The sequence below is a fragment of the Salmo salar genome, chromosome ssa20 (genome assembly GCF_905237065.1).
Source record: "Salmo salar chromosome ssa20, Ssal_v3.1, whole genome shotgun sequence".
In the NCBI taxonomy this organism is placed as follows: Eukaryota; Metazoa; Chordata; class Actinopteri; order Salmoniformes; family Salmonidae; genus Salmo; species Salmo salar.
The window spans coordinates 42,476,052-42,491,327 of NC_059461.1; the positions used below are offsets into that span (position 1 = coordinate 42,476,052).

Sequence of the window (15,276 nt, forward strand, 5' to 3'; positions counted from 1 at the left end):
ACAGTAAACATTGCACTCAAAAAGGTTGAAAAAAGGTCGCCATTTCAAGTGTTCGATCACTCCCTAGCTTCTGTGTCAACCAACTACACTGTTGGTGTTCTGGAGCTCTGCATACAGGTCAGCGAAGCAAAGTGCCCAGTCATCTAATGTTATACAATACAGATGGGTTCACCTGTGGCTTCTAAGATCTGAATAATACATTAGTATAGATCCATCTGCTGGGAACCCTGTAATCAAGCCTTCCTATTCAGTCCAATGCGACTATTGTATTCAGCAGACCACAGATGACTAAAATTATTTTGTGTTCTTTGGATAAAGAAAATCATAGGCGTATATCATCTAGTAGCTTAGCAAACACTGTGAAAAACAGAGGACATCCTTTGTGTGTGTGTGTGTGTGTGTGTGTGTGTGTGAGTGAGTGAGTGAGTGAGTGAGTGAGTGAGTGAGTGAGTGAGTGAGTGAGTGAGTGAGTGAGTGAGTGAGTGAGTGAGTGAGTGTGAAGAGGCAACTCCGGGATGCTGGCCTTCTAGGCAGAGTTCCTCTGTCCAGTGTCTGTGGTCTTTTACCCCTCTTAATCTTTTCTTGTATTGGCCAGTCTGAGATATGGCTTTTTCTTTGGAACTCTGCCTAGAAGGCAAGTATCCCGGAGTTGCCTCGTCACTGTTGATGTTGAGACTGGTGTTTTGCGGGTACTATTTAATGAAGCTGCCAGTTGAAGAGTTATAAGGCGTCTTTCTCAAACTAGACACTCCAATGTACTTGTCATCTTGCTCAGTTGTGCACCGGGGCCTCCGACTCTTTCTATTCTGGTTAGAGCCAGTTTGCGCTGTTCTGTGAAGGGAATAGTACACAGCGTTGTACGACATCTTCAGTTTCTAGGCAATTTATCACATGGAATATAGCCTTCATTTCTCAGAACAAGAATAGACTGACGAGTTTCAGAAGAAAGTTTTGTGTCTGGCCATTTTGAGCCTGTAATCTAACCCACAAATGCTGATGCTCCAGATACTCAACTAGTCTAAAGAAGGCTAGTTTTTTTGCTTCTTTAAATCAGCACAACAGTTTTCAGCTGTGCTAACATAATTGCAAAAGGGTTTTCTAATGATCAATTAGCCTTTTAAAATGATAAACTTGGATTAGCTACCACAATGTGCCATTGGAACACAGGAGTGATGATTGCTGATAATGGGCCTCTGTACGCCTATGTAGATATTACATTTGTTTTACTTTTTTTTTTTTTATCTGATGTTTCCAGCTACAATAGTCATTTACAACATTAACAATGTCTACACCTTATTTCTGATCAATTTGTCTTTATTTTTTACTATTTTCTACATTGTAGAATAATAGTGAAGACATCAAAACTACACATATGGAATCATATAGAAATAATAATAATAATGTAGTAACCAAAAAAGTGTTAAATCAAAATATATTTAATATTTGAGATTCTTCAAAGTAGCCACCCTTAGCCTTGATGACAGCTTTGCACACTCTTGGCATTCTCTCAACCAGCCTCATGAGGTAGTTAGAGCTGTTGTAACTACCAACTTGGAACACTACGTCATTTCCATGTGGATAATATTTGGTTGAGACGTTGATCAATGAGATTACAACCTATACGTTGGATTCATGTCTCCATCTCAACCAAAAATTCAAGTTATAGCATAAACTTTAAATACAGTTTGATTTGATTGAGTTCTATTCTTTAACTCTGATTTCTGGTTGAAATGGAGATGTGAATCCAACATATCAATTATTCATTTATAGACAAACTGGAATTAAAGCGAGACTAAGTCAGTGGCACATATATAACTATCCAAGCAGATGAATCTCATTCAAATGTTGATATTTGGTTGCGTTGACAATCAAATTTAATATCACTAAATATCATTACATTTGAAATCAACCAGAGCTTGAAACCAGAGCTTGAAACCCTCTTGTATTGTCTATTTTAGTTGAATTCTGGCTTGAATTCAAACAACTGCTGTTGATGACATATCAAATGCTATAAGTAGCCTAGTGGTTAGAGCGTTGGACTAATAACCGGAAGGTTGCTAGATCGAATCCCCAAGCTGACAAGGTAAAAATATGTTGTTCTGCCCCTGAACAAGGCAGTTAACCCACTGTTCCTAGGCCGTCATTGTAAATAAGAATTTGTTCTTAACTGACTTGTCTAGTTAAATAAACGTTAAATGAAAGAATATAGGCCTAAATAGCACCGTTGGTGAGTGATAAAGTATGATCACATTTTATTTTCTCTGTTAAACCTACCCTTTGGAATGACTTCGATAGCAACAGTGGATGTATTTTGTTTTTAAGTGGAGATCACTCAATAATCATTCTCACGATAGCACATTGGTAGTAGTCACTGACAAATATCATAGCTAAGCTGGGCTTGGTTAAAACCCTGGATGGGAGACCGAAAGGATAGTGTAGCTGTAGATCGATCAATTCTCAGTAGGAGGCGCTGCCCAGCCTATTGTTTATTTCTTCTGATAGTGGATATGTTGAAATCAGACTTTTTAAATGTACAAATTCAACATATTTTACACAAGGTTTGTCTGTTGAAATTTGGTTACCATGATGACATAATCTTGTGGTTGAAATTTCACCCTCAAAATAGTTGATGTTGATGACTTTTTTCCGATCCAATGTATTTACAAAGTAGAATCCACATCACAATACGTTGACAAATGACGTTGAAACAACGTTGAATTGACCAGTTTGTACCCAGTGGGTAGGCGGTGAGTGAGTCAGAGCTGACTTCAGAGCTGAGTGGGATCTAATACAGGCCAGTGGGCTGCTCAGCACTTAACACTAGAAGCCGGTATCTCTCTCTTACTACAGACCAGTTTCCCGATAGCAATGGAACTTAGGCTTAAGAGTGTTTTAACGATGCATCTTTCCTACAACGGCCGAAGATGTAACATGAGTTTACCAAAACACCACGCAGAGAGAATGTTTGCTAAGTGAGTCATTGAGGCACGTTACAATATGGATAGGATCAAAAGAAAGGAAGCACTGCTCTCGGATCAGCGTTCTCCCTTTCCAATCTTACCTTAACATTAGAATGACGACAGATCAGCTCATAGAGAGATTTTAGCCTATCACCTAAAGGCTACAAATATTGTGGTGGCTTATTCTAATGTTTACCCTATAATAATACCCTAAAATCAAGATTTGGCACATCATTGCAAGTTAGGCTACACATTATGAAATATATTGAAACAGTAGCGGACAAATTGTGAAATAAAACTCAATTGAATTAACATGAAATTGATTTCAATATCATTCAAATATATAGGTCTACACTGTATTTATATATTTTAATACAGTCGTCTCAGTTTTCATTTGAATCCTGTGGTTTTATGTCCTTGGATTGTTATGCAAAGAAATGGGCAATTCAGTATTTGTAGGCACTGTCACATTCATTCTGAAGGTTCTAACGATGAACGAAGCCTTAAGATACTTTTAGGAAACTGGGTTCAGGCCAGACAGCCATGCATCTCACACAGATGGTGAATCAGGTGAAATGATCCCTAATCTAAATCTATTTCCGTTTCAGTCTTTCATCAATAGGGTACTGGATTTCATTCCAACACTAATCTTTCTTTCTTTATGTATGGTCTTGATGGTGTGTCCCCTCCAGTGGTAGATCTATGACTAAATCTAAGATATCTCTTTAGGATTTTAGTGACAATTGTTTTGTATCGGTACCACTTTATGAAACGACTCCATTCTCATTTTGGCCAAAACTACATGAATCTATTCCATTTCTCTAACGCTCTCGAAACTGACCTTTTTCCTGAGTGATCATCTCTCATTCCCCTGATGACGCATCACCTAGCAGCATAATTAACACTCGTTAAAGTCAGAGGCTGTTGGGGACTGGAAGGGAGAGACTAAACCTAATAGCATCCTGCCATTAAAATGGAGCACCGTAAACTCCTTTTCACATTAAACTAGTCTCCTGTGACAACGAGAACATTAAAATGTTACATCTGTTGGGAGATGGTGGGATATGACAACTAAAATGGAACAATTCTTTCTGTGCGCTGGTTTTGTGTCACTGGGGCTGCCGAAGAGGATGCACCCTGGTTCTGCACTAGTACAACTCCTCCCCATCCTCCACCCAGAACCTAAATGAGTAGCTCACACAACATTTGGTTTGGGTTGTCGAGATTACATTGAACATGTGTGGCTTTAATGTTCCTACACTAGCAGTAGAAAACCAACAGCAATACATTAGTAAGGGTAAGTAAACTTACCAAAATGAGGGGCGTGACTGGGCCTCCTCTTCACTATGCATCTGCCATGTGAGTTCTCTACCAGCGGGGTAAGGCAGGGGCCACAGTGTGAGCTGCCCGGCTGGCAGAAATGCCTCCTCGCTCGAGCACAGTCCAGGCTACGTGGGCATACTGAAGAAGACCCTGTGAAAACAGACAAACACAGACTAACATTAGTTTTCACATCCATTACAGGACTTCACACCGTTTGGATTTGAACTCCAGTACCCCTCCACCAAAAGTGAAAAAAGGCAAGCCTCTCTCTTCCTGACCGTCAGTGTTAATATCAACATCAGCAGACACATTACTTTCATCGTGATATCCTTTAAAATGTAAAAATGCAAATCAAATGTAAATTTAAAATCAAAGCACTGGTCTCTAAGATAATAATAACCATTGAGGCTTCCACACAAATTGGACGTGACACCAGAGAACTCATCTCATTACGCAGGCAGTAAGTCGTACAGCCTAGCTATTATCAGGGAGCCTGAGGTGACAACGGAAGAGCGAGTGAGAAAAGGGAGAAAATATCATAATAAATCATCATAGTCACCTGAATGTACATCTAATATAGTCACCAGCTCTACCACACACCAAGCTACAGCTAAATCAGACTAGATATGGGCCCTAGGGCGGCAGGTAGCCCAGTGGTTGGGCTAGTAACCGAAAGGTTGCTAGATCAAATCCCCGAGCTGACAAGGTAAAAATATGTCATTATGCCCCTGAGCAAAGCAATTAACCCACTGTTCCCCGGGTGCCGAAGATGTCGATTAAGGCAGCCCCCCGCACCTCTCTAATTCAGAGGGATTGGGTTAAATGCGGAAGACACATTTCAGTTGAAGGCGTTCAGTTGTACAACTGACTAGGCATCCCCTTCCCCCTGGTCAAAAACGGAGGACTAAATAGGGAATAGGGGTGTCATTTAAGAGCCCTAGTTTCAGAAGACAATATCTACTTCACTGCCTCTAACTGAAAATCAGGGATCTCAGTCACTTTAATTCCTCACTGTACCAAGTCTATGGTTGTCATAGAAACCAACCTCCTGACTTCAAAGTCTTTAGATTGTTATCTGAAGTTTGAAATAATAAAGCAGGTTTAGGCTCCCATGGACGAGCACGCTGTTCCAGGTGGAAATCCTTCATTCTGACATGAACAGATGAAGCCCGGAAGACTAACCTACTTTTACGCTGCCGTTTGATAATGTTTTGGAGCCGGAGTTGGGCCAAGGTTGTGAACAGCTGTCTGATATATGGCTGTGTGCAGTGGGGTGAAGGTGGGATGCGTTAAGGGAGAGAGCAGACGGGGTGAGAGCTGTCAGCTAGGTCACTTTCACATGGAATAATACCCCTTAAATGACAGACCAAAATAGTGAGTGAGTCAGTCTGCCCAAGGCTCCTGAGTCCTGCTGCGTTGTGTGTCTGTTATCATGCCGAGTAAGCCTGCCTAACAGAGTAAACACCTGGCCAAACCCTTAACCAACTGAATAATGCTTTCCCCAGAGTGTTAAGCTGTGTGCCGAATGGCACCCTATTCCCTATATAGTGCCCTACTTTTTATATAGGGAATAGTGTGCTATTTGGGACGCAAGACTAGTCTTTGTGTGTGTGACAGGCGTCACCTGGGCTAGACTTATAAGGGATGTTAGAGGAATGCTTACAACCAGCCACTGCCCTTTCTGTCTCCGCCTACCAATGGTCTGTAAAACCAGTCCCTCCAGGATTTTGCTGGGATTTTCTGTGATATTTGAGGGCAAAAATGCTTGAATTTTCCAGCGGCAATTATTACATTTTGCATGGCAACATGAGATGTTTGTCCAATTTGTCTTGAAAATGCACTGCCGAGGGAAAACGTTTGTTGACGTGTGGCTCGATTGAACCATATTATGCAGTAAATGTGCGGTGATTGATTTAAATTGCTACCCCTCTTTTTGTACTGTGGTAATGAGGCAGTTTTATGTGTTTTATTGTGCAGTAATATATGTGGGGAATTTGGGATTTTGCAACAACAAAAATGCGATCGTAGAATCCTGGAGGGACTGGTCAGCATTTGTAGCGATGTGTTGTTTGAATGTCATATGTTGAACAATACGATTGAACTGACCTTACAGAAATTGGTACTAAACAGTCTCAGAAGAAAACAGAAGACTTAAGAGCTAGAGCTGAACGGTACACTTAAGATTACTCTTTCTTTCCTTGTAGAAGGTTGACATTTAGAGCACAGCCTCTGTAACTCAAGCAAGGAGTCAACAGAGAAGAGCAACAAGCATAAGGACAATAACTCAGGAGCAACCTGAAGGAGGAACCACCCAACACAACCAGAAAGCACACACATCCATTTTTTTCCATTGTTATCCTCCATGTAGCCTGAAAAGATTTTGATTACAGACTGAGTTTAATGAAACGTCATGTTCAGGATATCCAGGCCTTCCCTTCTTATCTTTCATTCTATTTCATGATCATTTTCATCATGTTTGTAAATATTTTGATGAGTTATTAAATGTTGATTGAATAAACACATTGTGTTTGTCTAGATATACTGATAAAGAACTCCAATGGATCCACATCTTCAGATTAATACATGTATTACTCTAATTGTAGTCTTCTAGAGTTAATAACTCAGAAGTCAGGTCTTCTTGGAAGACCATTTTGTCCAATAACTGGACTGGTGGCCCATTAATAATTGAATACTATTAACAGTGGAGTAAAGTATTTTATGTAAAAATACTAATTCAGTAGTGTTTTGGGTATCTGTACATTACTATTTATATTTTTCATAACTTTTACTCCACTACATCCCTAAAGAAAATAAATGTACTTTTTACACCATACGTGCTTAGCAGGACAGGAAAATGGTCCAATTCACACACTTAAGAGAATATCCCTGGTCATCCTTACTGCTTCTGATCTGGAGGACTCACGAAACAAATACTTTATTTGTAAATTATGTCTGAGTGCTGGAGTGTGGAGGCTACTCATAATAAAAAAATGATTTGCTTAACATAATGAATTTGAAATGATTTATACTTTTACTTTTGATATTTAAGTATATTTTAGCAATTACATTTACCCTTAATACTAAAGTATATTTTAAAACAAATACTTTAAGACTTTTACTCAAGTAGTATTTTACTGGGTGACTTTCACTTGAAGCATTTTTTCTTAAGTTATCTTTACTTTTACTCAAGTATGACAATTGGGTATTTTTTCCACCACTGAGTAATAAGTGTCCACAATACCCTGCATATTGAAGGGAAGCAACTCATTAAAGTAAACCTATCAATACTAACCCTTGACTGACATTACATCCCTTTGGAGGGCTACGCAACTGAAACTCTGAAAGGCTGCTGCGGTTGCCATAACGACTGCCATGGCAACTGAGACGGCGTGACATCATCAGGTGTGAGTCACACTGTGAATGCAGAAGTCAGGATGGAGAAGGGGGGAGGGGGGTCTCGACCGGAGCTGTCAAGAGAAACAAATGGGGATGAGCAAGCTAAGATTAAGACAAACGATAAGGAGAGGGGAACATTTATTTTAAATTGGCTGGGGAGGTTTAAAAGACCAAGGACAGTGTTTATTTTAAGTAGGATATGTCCCCTTCTGTTTCTGATAAATGTTAGCAACCAGATCTTCATGAATCCCATCTAAATGTAATTGTACAGTAGCTAAACCATATAGCGATGTATTTTTTTATTTATTTGCCCTCGTTCTTATAGTCCAGGCCTGAGCAAAGGCCGGCACGGGGGACATGTGTGTCCCGCGACCTGATTCAAACCGACCCGCGGAATCATGCTCAGATCAAAGGATTTGCGATAGTAAAGGTTTGAAAAATGTATTCGTTATTCAAATTAAAAGCCTTTGTGTAATGATTTAACTCCCACCGCTTGTGGGACATTTATTTTGAAGGCACATATAAATAACAACTGCACGAGGACAGACAGTGGCTGGCACACAGGTCACTGTTACAAATAGTAACTAGCTAGAAATTGCGCAAAAAGTAGTTTTTCCAAAGATTTCAAAGGAAAGTAGATAATGAATGTAGGGTGTTGCAGCAAGAGTAGACATTGACATATTTTCACCAAACTGCATTCAGCAAACGACGGAATTGCGAGCGCTAGCTATGTACTGTCCCACAAAATGTATAAACATAGCAAGCCATTCGCTGAAGGAGAATTCATTAAAGAATGTTTAATTGACTCTGCAGCTGTTTGAGAATGTTTCCCTGTCAAGACGAACAGTAACACGGCGTGTTGAGGACATCACAGAGAATATGGAACGACAGTAGAAAGACAAGGTGAAGGATTTCACCTATTTCTCCTTGGCCATGGATCAGAGCAGTGATGCACGTGACACGGCGCAGTTGTTGATATTCTTCCGAGGCAAAACCCCATAACCCCATGAACCCCAGATCCCCATGAACCCCAGACTTTGAAATTACAGAGGAGTTTGCTTCAGTGCAGTCAATGAAGAGCACAACCACAGGGAAAGATTTAAAGAGTTTTGAAAAGTTATCCAGTGTGACCACTGATGGGTGCCCAAACTTGACAGGAAAAAACGTTGGCCTTTTGAAAAGAATACAAGATCAAGTAGCAGAGCTGAACCCAGATCAGAAAATGATTTTCCTGCATTGCATTATTCATCAGGAGATGCTCTGTAAATGTGTTCTGAAAATGAGCCATGTTGTGGATACAGTCACTAAAGTGGTAAACTTCATAAGATCAAAATCTTTAAACCACAGGCAGTTTGTCTCACTGTTGGAAGAGACAGAGTCAGGTCATGCAGATCTCCCCCACCACGCAAACGGGAGATGGCTGAGTGTGGGGAAGATGCTTAAAAAGGGTGTGGGACCTGAAGTCGGAGATTGCTGAGTTTTTGCAAATGAAAGGAATATGTGGATTTCCCCTCAACTGCAAGATGAAGAATGGTTGGCTGATTTTGCCTTCACTGTGGACATCATGACCCTCGAATTAACTAAATTCCAAACTACAAGGAAGGGCCTTTTTGCACATCAGATGTACAGCCTTGTCAAAGCCTTCAAGGGAAAATGACTCCTCCTGACCTGCCAAGTAGAAGCCATTAATCTCACCCACCTTCCTACACTACTAGTCTGTTCCCCATCAGATGACCAGCGGGAGAAGTATACATCGCTGCTGCGTGCTTTGAACGGTAAGTTTTCTCCTCATTTTGAGGATTTCAAAGTGTTGGAAAATGACATGCTGTTGGTTTCCTCTCCTTTCACCTTCAATGTAAATAACGCTCCCACTGACCTGCAACTTGAGCTTATCGATCTTCAGTCTGATGCAGTGATTGGAGAACTATTCAAAACAATGTCACTGACGAGGTTCTACGCATCACTCGATGAACAAAACTTTCCAAAGATTAGGAGTCATGCTCAGAAGAGGTTTGTACTGTTTGGGTCAACCTATGTATGTGAACAGACATATTCAGTGATGAAATATAACAACACGTCAAGGCACAGATCTTCTCTTACTGACTCTCACCTCTCAGCAATCCTGCGCATAGCGACGTCAGAAACTGACTTCCCTGCTCTAGTCAATGCCCATCAGAGACTTCACTCCTCACACTGAGTAGTTTAAATGTAATGTTGAGCTCTCTGTTTTTGTGCATCCCCATTAACAAGAGTTCTGTCCATTGTGCTGAATGCACAGTGTGCTTTTCCCTCCGTTTAGTTCATTGCATGTTTCATAATGAAAATATATACCAAAAGGAGAACATGGATGTGGTTTATTTCTGTGCATGTTAAAAAGTAAAATAAGTAGCATATCTGGATGTGATTTACAGTAGATATATCTGTCAACACAGTCATAAACATTATGCATAATCCTGTAATATGATTCTTGCCCATGATGGCAAAAATGTATTCTAATGTGGCCCTCCATGGAAAATAATTGCCCAGGCCTGTTATAGTCCGCATCCCAAATGGCACCATATTCCCTTTAAGGTTGTGGTCAAAAGTAATGCACTATGTAGGGATTAGGGTGCAATTTGGGACACAGACTCAGTTTTCCTGATCTGACTAACAACATTTCTGACCCAAATTGCTACTTTTGCATTTGACAAATCAGCCCTCTCAATTGGTCCTGACAGAGAGCAGATCTCCTATAATCTTCATTCAGCAGCAGCAGGGTATAAATCACCCCGGCTAAGTTCCCCAGAGAGCACAGTCTGTCTACAAATCAGCTAGTGTCGCCTAGACCCAGCCTAGAGAAAGGAATAGTTTTCCTCTGCAGTGTGTGAGTGGCATTGAGATCCTATCATTTCTGGTTTCTATCACTTCTAACATTTCTAATCCTACAAATTCCATTGAATTATGTGGTGAGTGGTATGAACACCTAACAAGATCCTTATCCACTTGTGATGGTCTTTAGGCAGCATCCAGCTGCTTACTGTCTAGGCTAAGCCAAGCATGCACATATCTGACTATAAGCCATTCAAGAGCGGCAGACTATCGTTTTCTAACCTTATCTGACGGTCAAGAAATCCTCTACTCTTTGGAGGTTACCTGGTCCATTTAGCAGACAGACCTGGGTTCAAATACTATTTTAATTAATTTCTAAATACCTATCTGGGCTTGGTTGAGCTTGCCTGGCTTAAATGGACCAAATGAATTGTCCCAAAATGGCAAATCTTGTCCACCTGTCACTCAAGGCAGGCTAGAGTAAATGCTCAACGTATTTTACAAGTAGTCTTTTTTCGACCAATTGACTGGTCGAAATTCTAAAACGTGTATTTTTCCATAAATATAGGCACACCCTCGGTGTTTTAATAAAATAAAATCATTTTAATAAAAAAAAAAAAAAACTGTTCCCGGCCTTCCTCCTCCCACTTCTGCCATTATGCTCCCAAAGTTGCCAGTAATAGGCTACACCAGGGGTTGGCAACCTTTTCCATTTGGAGTGCCAATTTATCTTATCATTTCTACCGATCTGCGTGCCAGTTATGATATTCATATGTACATTGCTCCACAACAATTTCATTTATTTTATAATAAAGCCTTGGTAGCTTCTAATTTTCATTCATCAGAAATTATTTTATTTAAATAAAAATTAAGTAACTTTATTGCCATTCCCAACTACATTACCAGTCAACAATTGACACACCTACTCATTCCAGGGTTTCTCTTTATTTTTACAATTTTCTACATTGTAGAATAAAAGTGAAGACATCAACACTATGAAATAACACATATTGAATCATGTAGTAACCAAAAAAAAGTGTTAAACAAAAAATCTTTTACATTAGAGATTCTTCTTCTCTAAAAAAAAAAATAAAAGCCTCGTTGACAGCTTTCACACTTGGCATTCTCTCAACCAGCTTCATGAGGTAGTCACCTGGAATGCATTTCAATTAACAGGTGTGTCTTCTTAAAAGTTAATTTGTGGAATTTATTTTCTTCTTAATGCGTTTGAGCCAATCAGTTGTGTTGTAACAAGGTAGGGTTGGTACAGTATACAGAAGATGGTCTTTTACCAAATAGGGCTAAGTCCATATTATGGCAAGAACAGCTCAAATAAGCAAAGAGAAATGACAGTCCATCATTACTTTAACCTTTCTGGCACAGGCGGGTCGCTAGCGCCAAAATCAAATTACAAAAATAGTAATAATAAACATTCATGAAAAAACAAGTGTTTATACATCAGTTAAAAATATTAACTTCTTGTTAATCCAGCCACTTTGTCAGATTTCAAAAAGGCTTTACGGCGAAAGCATAACATGCGATTATCTGAGGACAGTGCCCCGCATACAAACATTTTCCAACCAAGCAGATGAGTCATGAAAGTCAGAAATAGCAATAAAATGAATCACTTACCTTTGAAGATCTTCATATGGTTGCAATCAGAAGGGTCCCAGTTACACAATAAATGGTCGTTTTGTTCGATAAAGTCCATCTTTATATCCCAAAAACTCCTAATATATACATCCTAATAGTATCGGTAAAGTTTGTCGAAACATGTCAAACAATGTTTATAACTTATCCTGAGAGTGTCAATTATCTAAATTATCGATAATATTTCAACCGGACAATAGCGTATTCAAAAGAAAGAAAAAAGAACGAAGCAAACCAGTACTGCATGCTTCCCCAGTCCCCTAACCAAAAAGGTATTTTTCTTTGTCTTTTTTCAGAAAACAAGCCTGAAACCATGTCTAAAGACTGTTTACATCTAGTGGAAGCCATAGGAACTGCAATCTGGGCCCTAACCAATTATATAGTCAATAGGCATTCAATGGAAAACCACTGACATCAAAAAAATCCCACTTCCTGAATGGAATTTCTTCGGGTTTTTGCCTGCCATATCAGTTCTGTTATACTCACAGACATTATTCTAACAGTTTTAGAAACGTCAGAGTGTTTTCTATCCAATTATACCAAGAATATGCATATCCTAGCTTCTGGGCCTGAGTAACAGGCAGTTTACTTTGGGCACGTCATTCATCCGAATTTCCAAATACTGCCCCGTCACAAAAAAGACATGAAGGTCAGTAAATCCGTAAATCAGCCCAAATAAATGCTTCACAGAGATCAAGTAACAGACATCTCAAAATCAACTATTCAGAGGAGAGTGCGTGAATCAGGCCTTCATGGTTGAATTGCTGCACAAAAAAAAACTACAGGACCCCAACAAGAAGAAGAGACTTGCTTGGGCCAAGAAACACAAGACATGGACATTAGATCGGTAGAAATCTGTGCTTTGGTCTGATGAGTACAAATGTGAGATTTTTGGTTCCAACCACTGTCTTCGTGAGACGCAGAGTAGGTGAACGGATGATCTACGCATGTGTTGTTCCCACCGTGAAGCATGGAGGAGGTGGTGTGATGGTGTGGGGGTGTTTTGCTGGTATTTAGAATTCAAGGCACACTTAACCAGCATGGCTACCACAACATTCTTCTATTATTCCACAATGTAGAAAATAATAAAAATAAAGAAAAACCCTTGAATGAGTCGGTGTCCAAACTTTTGATTATATACAATACCAAAAGTAGACTACATAAAGCCAACAAATAAAAACATTGCAGCCTGCATGCAGGTAGAAAATATCATGATAAAAATAAATCACATTGGCTACACATGGCCTGTATGCAAGGAACTTGAAACACTGTATCAACTCGGTCCAGCCAGAAGCTCATGCTAATAAACTTGCAACATTGTATAAAATATTCTGTCCCCTCAGAGTTCTGTGCCAGTGAGCTCTGGACAGACACAGTTGTAGGCTATTTGATCCAAGGATAAGTAGTAATCAGGTAGGCCTATTTTATGATGTTACCACCGGATCAGAGTACAACATTTTTTTCTCCCTTTCATAATGAGTGGTTATCGAAAGGGAGAAACCTGGAAAGATTTTTTAAATAGGCTACATTGAGGAACTATTGTCATTCTCAATGGATGTAAAAAACAGACTTTGTTTACTTGCTGTTTGTGTTGAAGAAAACATTTCTTAGAGAAGCTCCACAGCTCATTAGTGGTGGTGAGTTTAGACAATCAGAAATACTATCAGATCCCCCAAATGGGAACATTTATAAGCCTGCATTTGCTCGCAGGCCAGGTAGCCTAGGCCTACTTCTATGCGTAATCAGGTGCGTGTCCTTACTTAACATTGACAGGAGCGCTCCAAACAAAACACAATGAATAAATTGACAACTCGTAAACAGAATGAAATAAATATAAACTTATTTCTCACAAGTGTAGCCTAGGTTGTGCGCTCTGCAAACAACATGCCCACTCCGACAATGAGAACATTAACCTGTTGGGGATAGGGGGCAGTATTTGCACGGCCGGATAAAAAACGTACCCGATTTAATCTGGTTACTACTCCTGCCCAGTAACTAGAATATGCATATAATTAGCAGATTTGGATAGAAAACACTCTAAAATTTCTAAAACTGTTTCAATGGTGTCTGTGAGTATAACAGAACTCATATGGCAGTCAAAACCCTGAGACAAATCCTAACAGGAAGTGGAAATCTGATGTGTGGAATCACTTTCAAGCTTTGCCATTGAAACACACAGGGACTTAATAATCATTTAGCACTTCCTAAGGCTTCCACTAGATGTCAACAGTCTTTACAAAGTGGTTTGGGTCTTCTATGGTAGAAACTGACCCAAAGAGAGGCTTGGGAAGTTGGTAACAGGGGGAAGGCCATTACTACTATGACGCGGGCGCCCATGGGAACCCTTTTGTTCCGAAACGTTTAGTAAGACAATGCAATCGTCCGCTTTGAATATTATTGAAGCTCTGGTTGAAAAAGGCCCTAAAGATTTATGTTATACAACATTTGACATGTTTGAACGAACGTAAATATATATTTTTTGCACATTCGTGACGACAAGTCCCGCGCGCTTCAGTACATTATGAGTAGCCTTCGGAACGCGCTAACAAGAAGGAGCTATTGGGACATAAATTATTAACTTTTTCGAACAAAACTACATTCGTTGTGGACCTGGGATTCCTGGAAGTGCCTTCTGATGAAGATAATCAAAGGTAAGGGAATATTTACAATAGTATATTTGATTTTAGATGGTTCCAAGATATCGCTAACATGTATCGCCTTGCCTATTTTTCTGAGCATACCACGTCGTTTATTGCAAAGTGCGATTTCCCAGTAAAGTTATTTTTAAATCTGGCAATGCGGTTGCATTCACGAGATGTTAACCTGTTATGGCTAGGGGGCAGTATTTTCACGGCTGGATAAAAAACGTACCCGATTTAATCTGGTTACCACTCCTACCCAGTAACTAGAATATGCATATACTTATTACATATGGATAGAAAACACCCTAAAGGTTCTAAAACTGTTTGAATGGTGTCTGTGAGTATAACAGAACTCATTTGGCAGGCAAAAACCTGACAAGGTTTCAGGCAGGAAGTGGCCTGTCTGACAAGGTGTCGTTCTTCTTGTCTCTGTTTATTGAAGAGTGAGGATATTAGCTGTCCCGTGACACTTCCTACGGCTGCCATAGGGTCTCAGA

At 39.8% G+C, this 15,276-nt stretch overlaps 1 protein-coding gene across 3 annotated transcripts in view; it reads right to left on the bottom strand.

The window, feature by feature from the left end:
* Positions 1-15,276, bottom strand: part of LOC106580627 (neural proliferation differentiation and control protein 1) — a 40,354-nt gene that overhangs the window by 8,291 nt on the left and 16,787 nt on the right. For 2 of the 3 annotated variants that reach the window (XM_045703334.1, XM_045703332.1), the window contains exon 2: positions 4,272-4,433. In XM_045703334.1, coding sequence (XP_045559290.1) covers positions 4,272-4,433 — 162 coding nt within the window. Of the gene's footprint in view, positions 1-4,271; positions 4,434-7,575; positions 7,965-15,276 lie in introns of those variants that run through there. The other variant, XM_045703333.1, reaches the window with a different exon arrangement.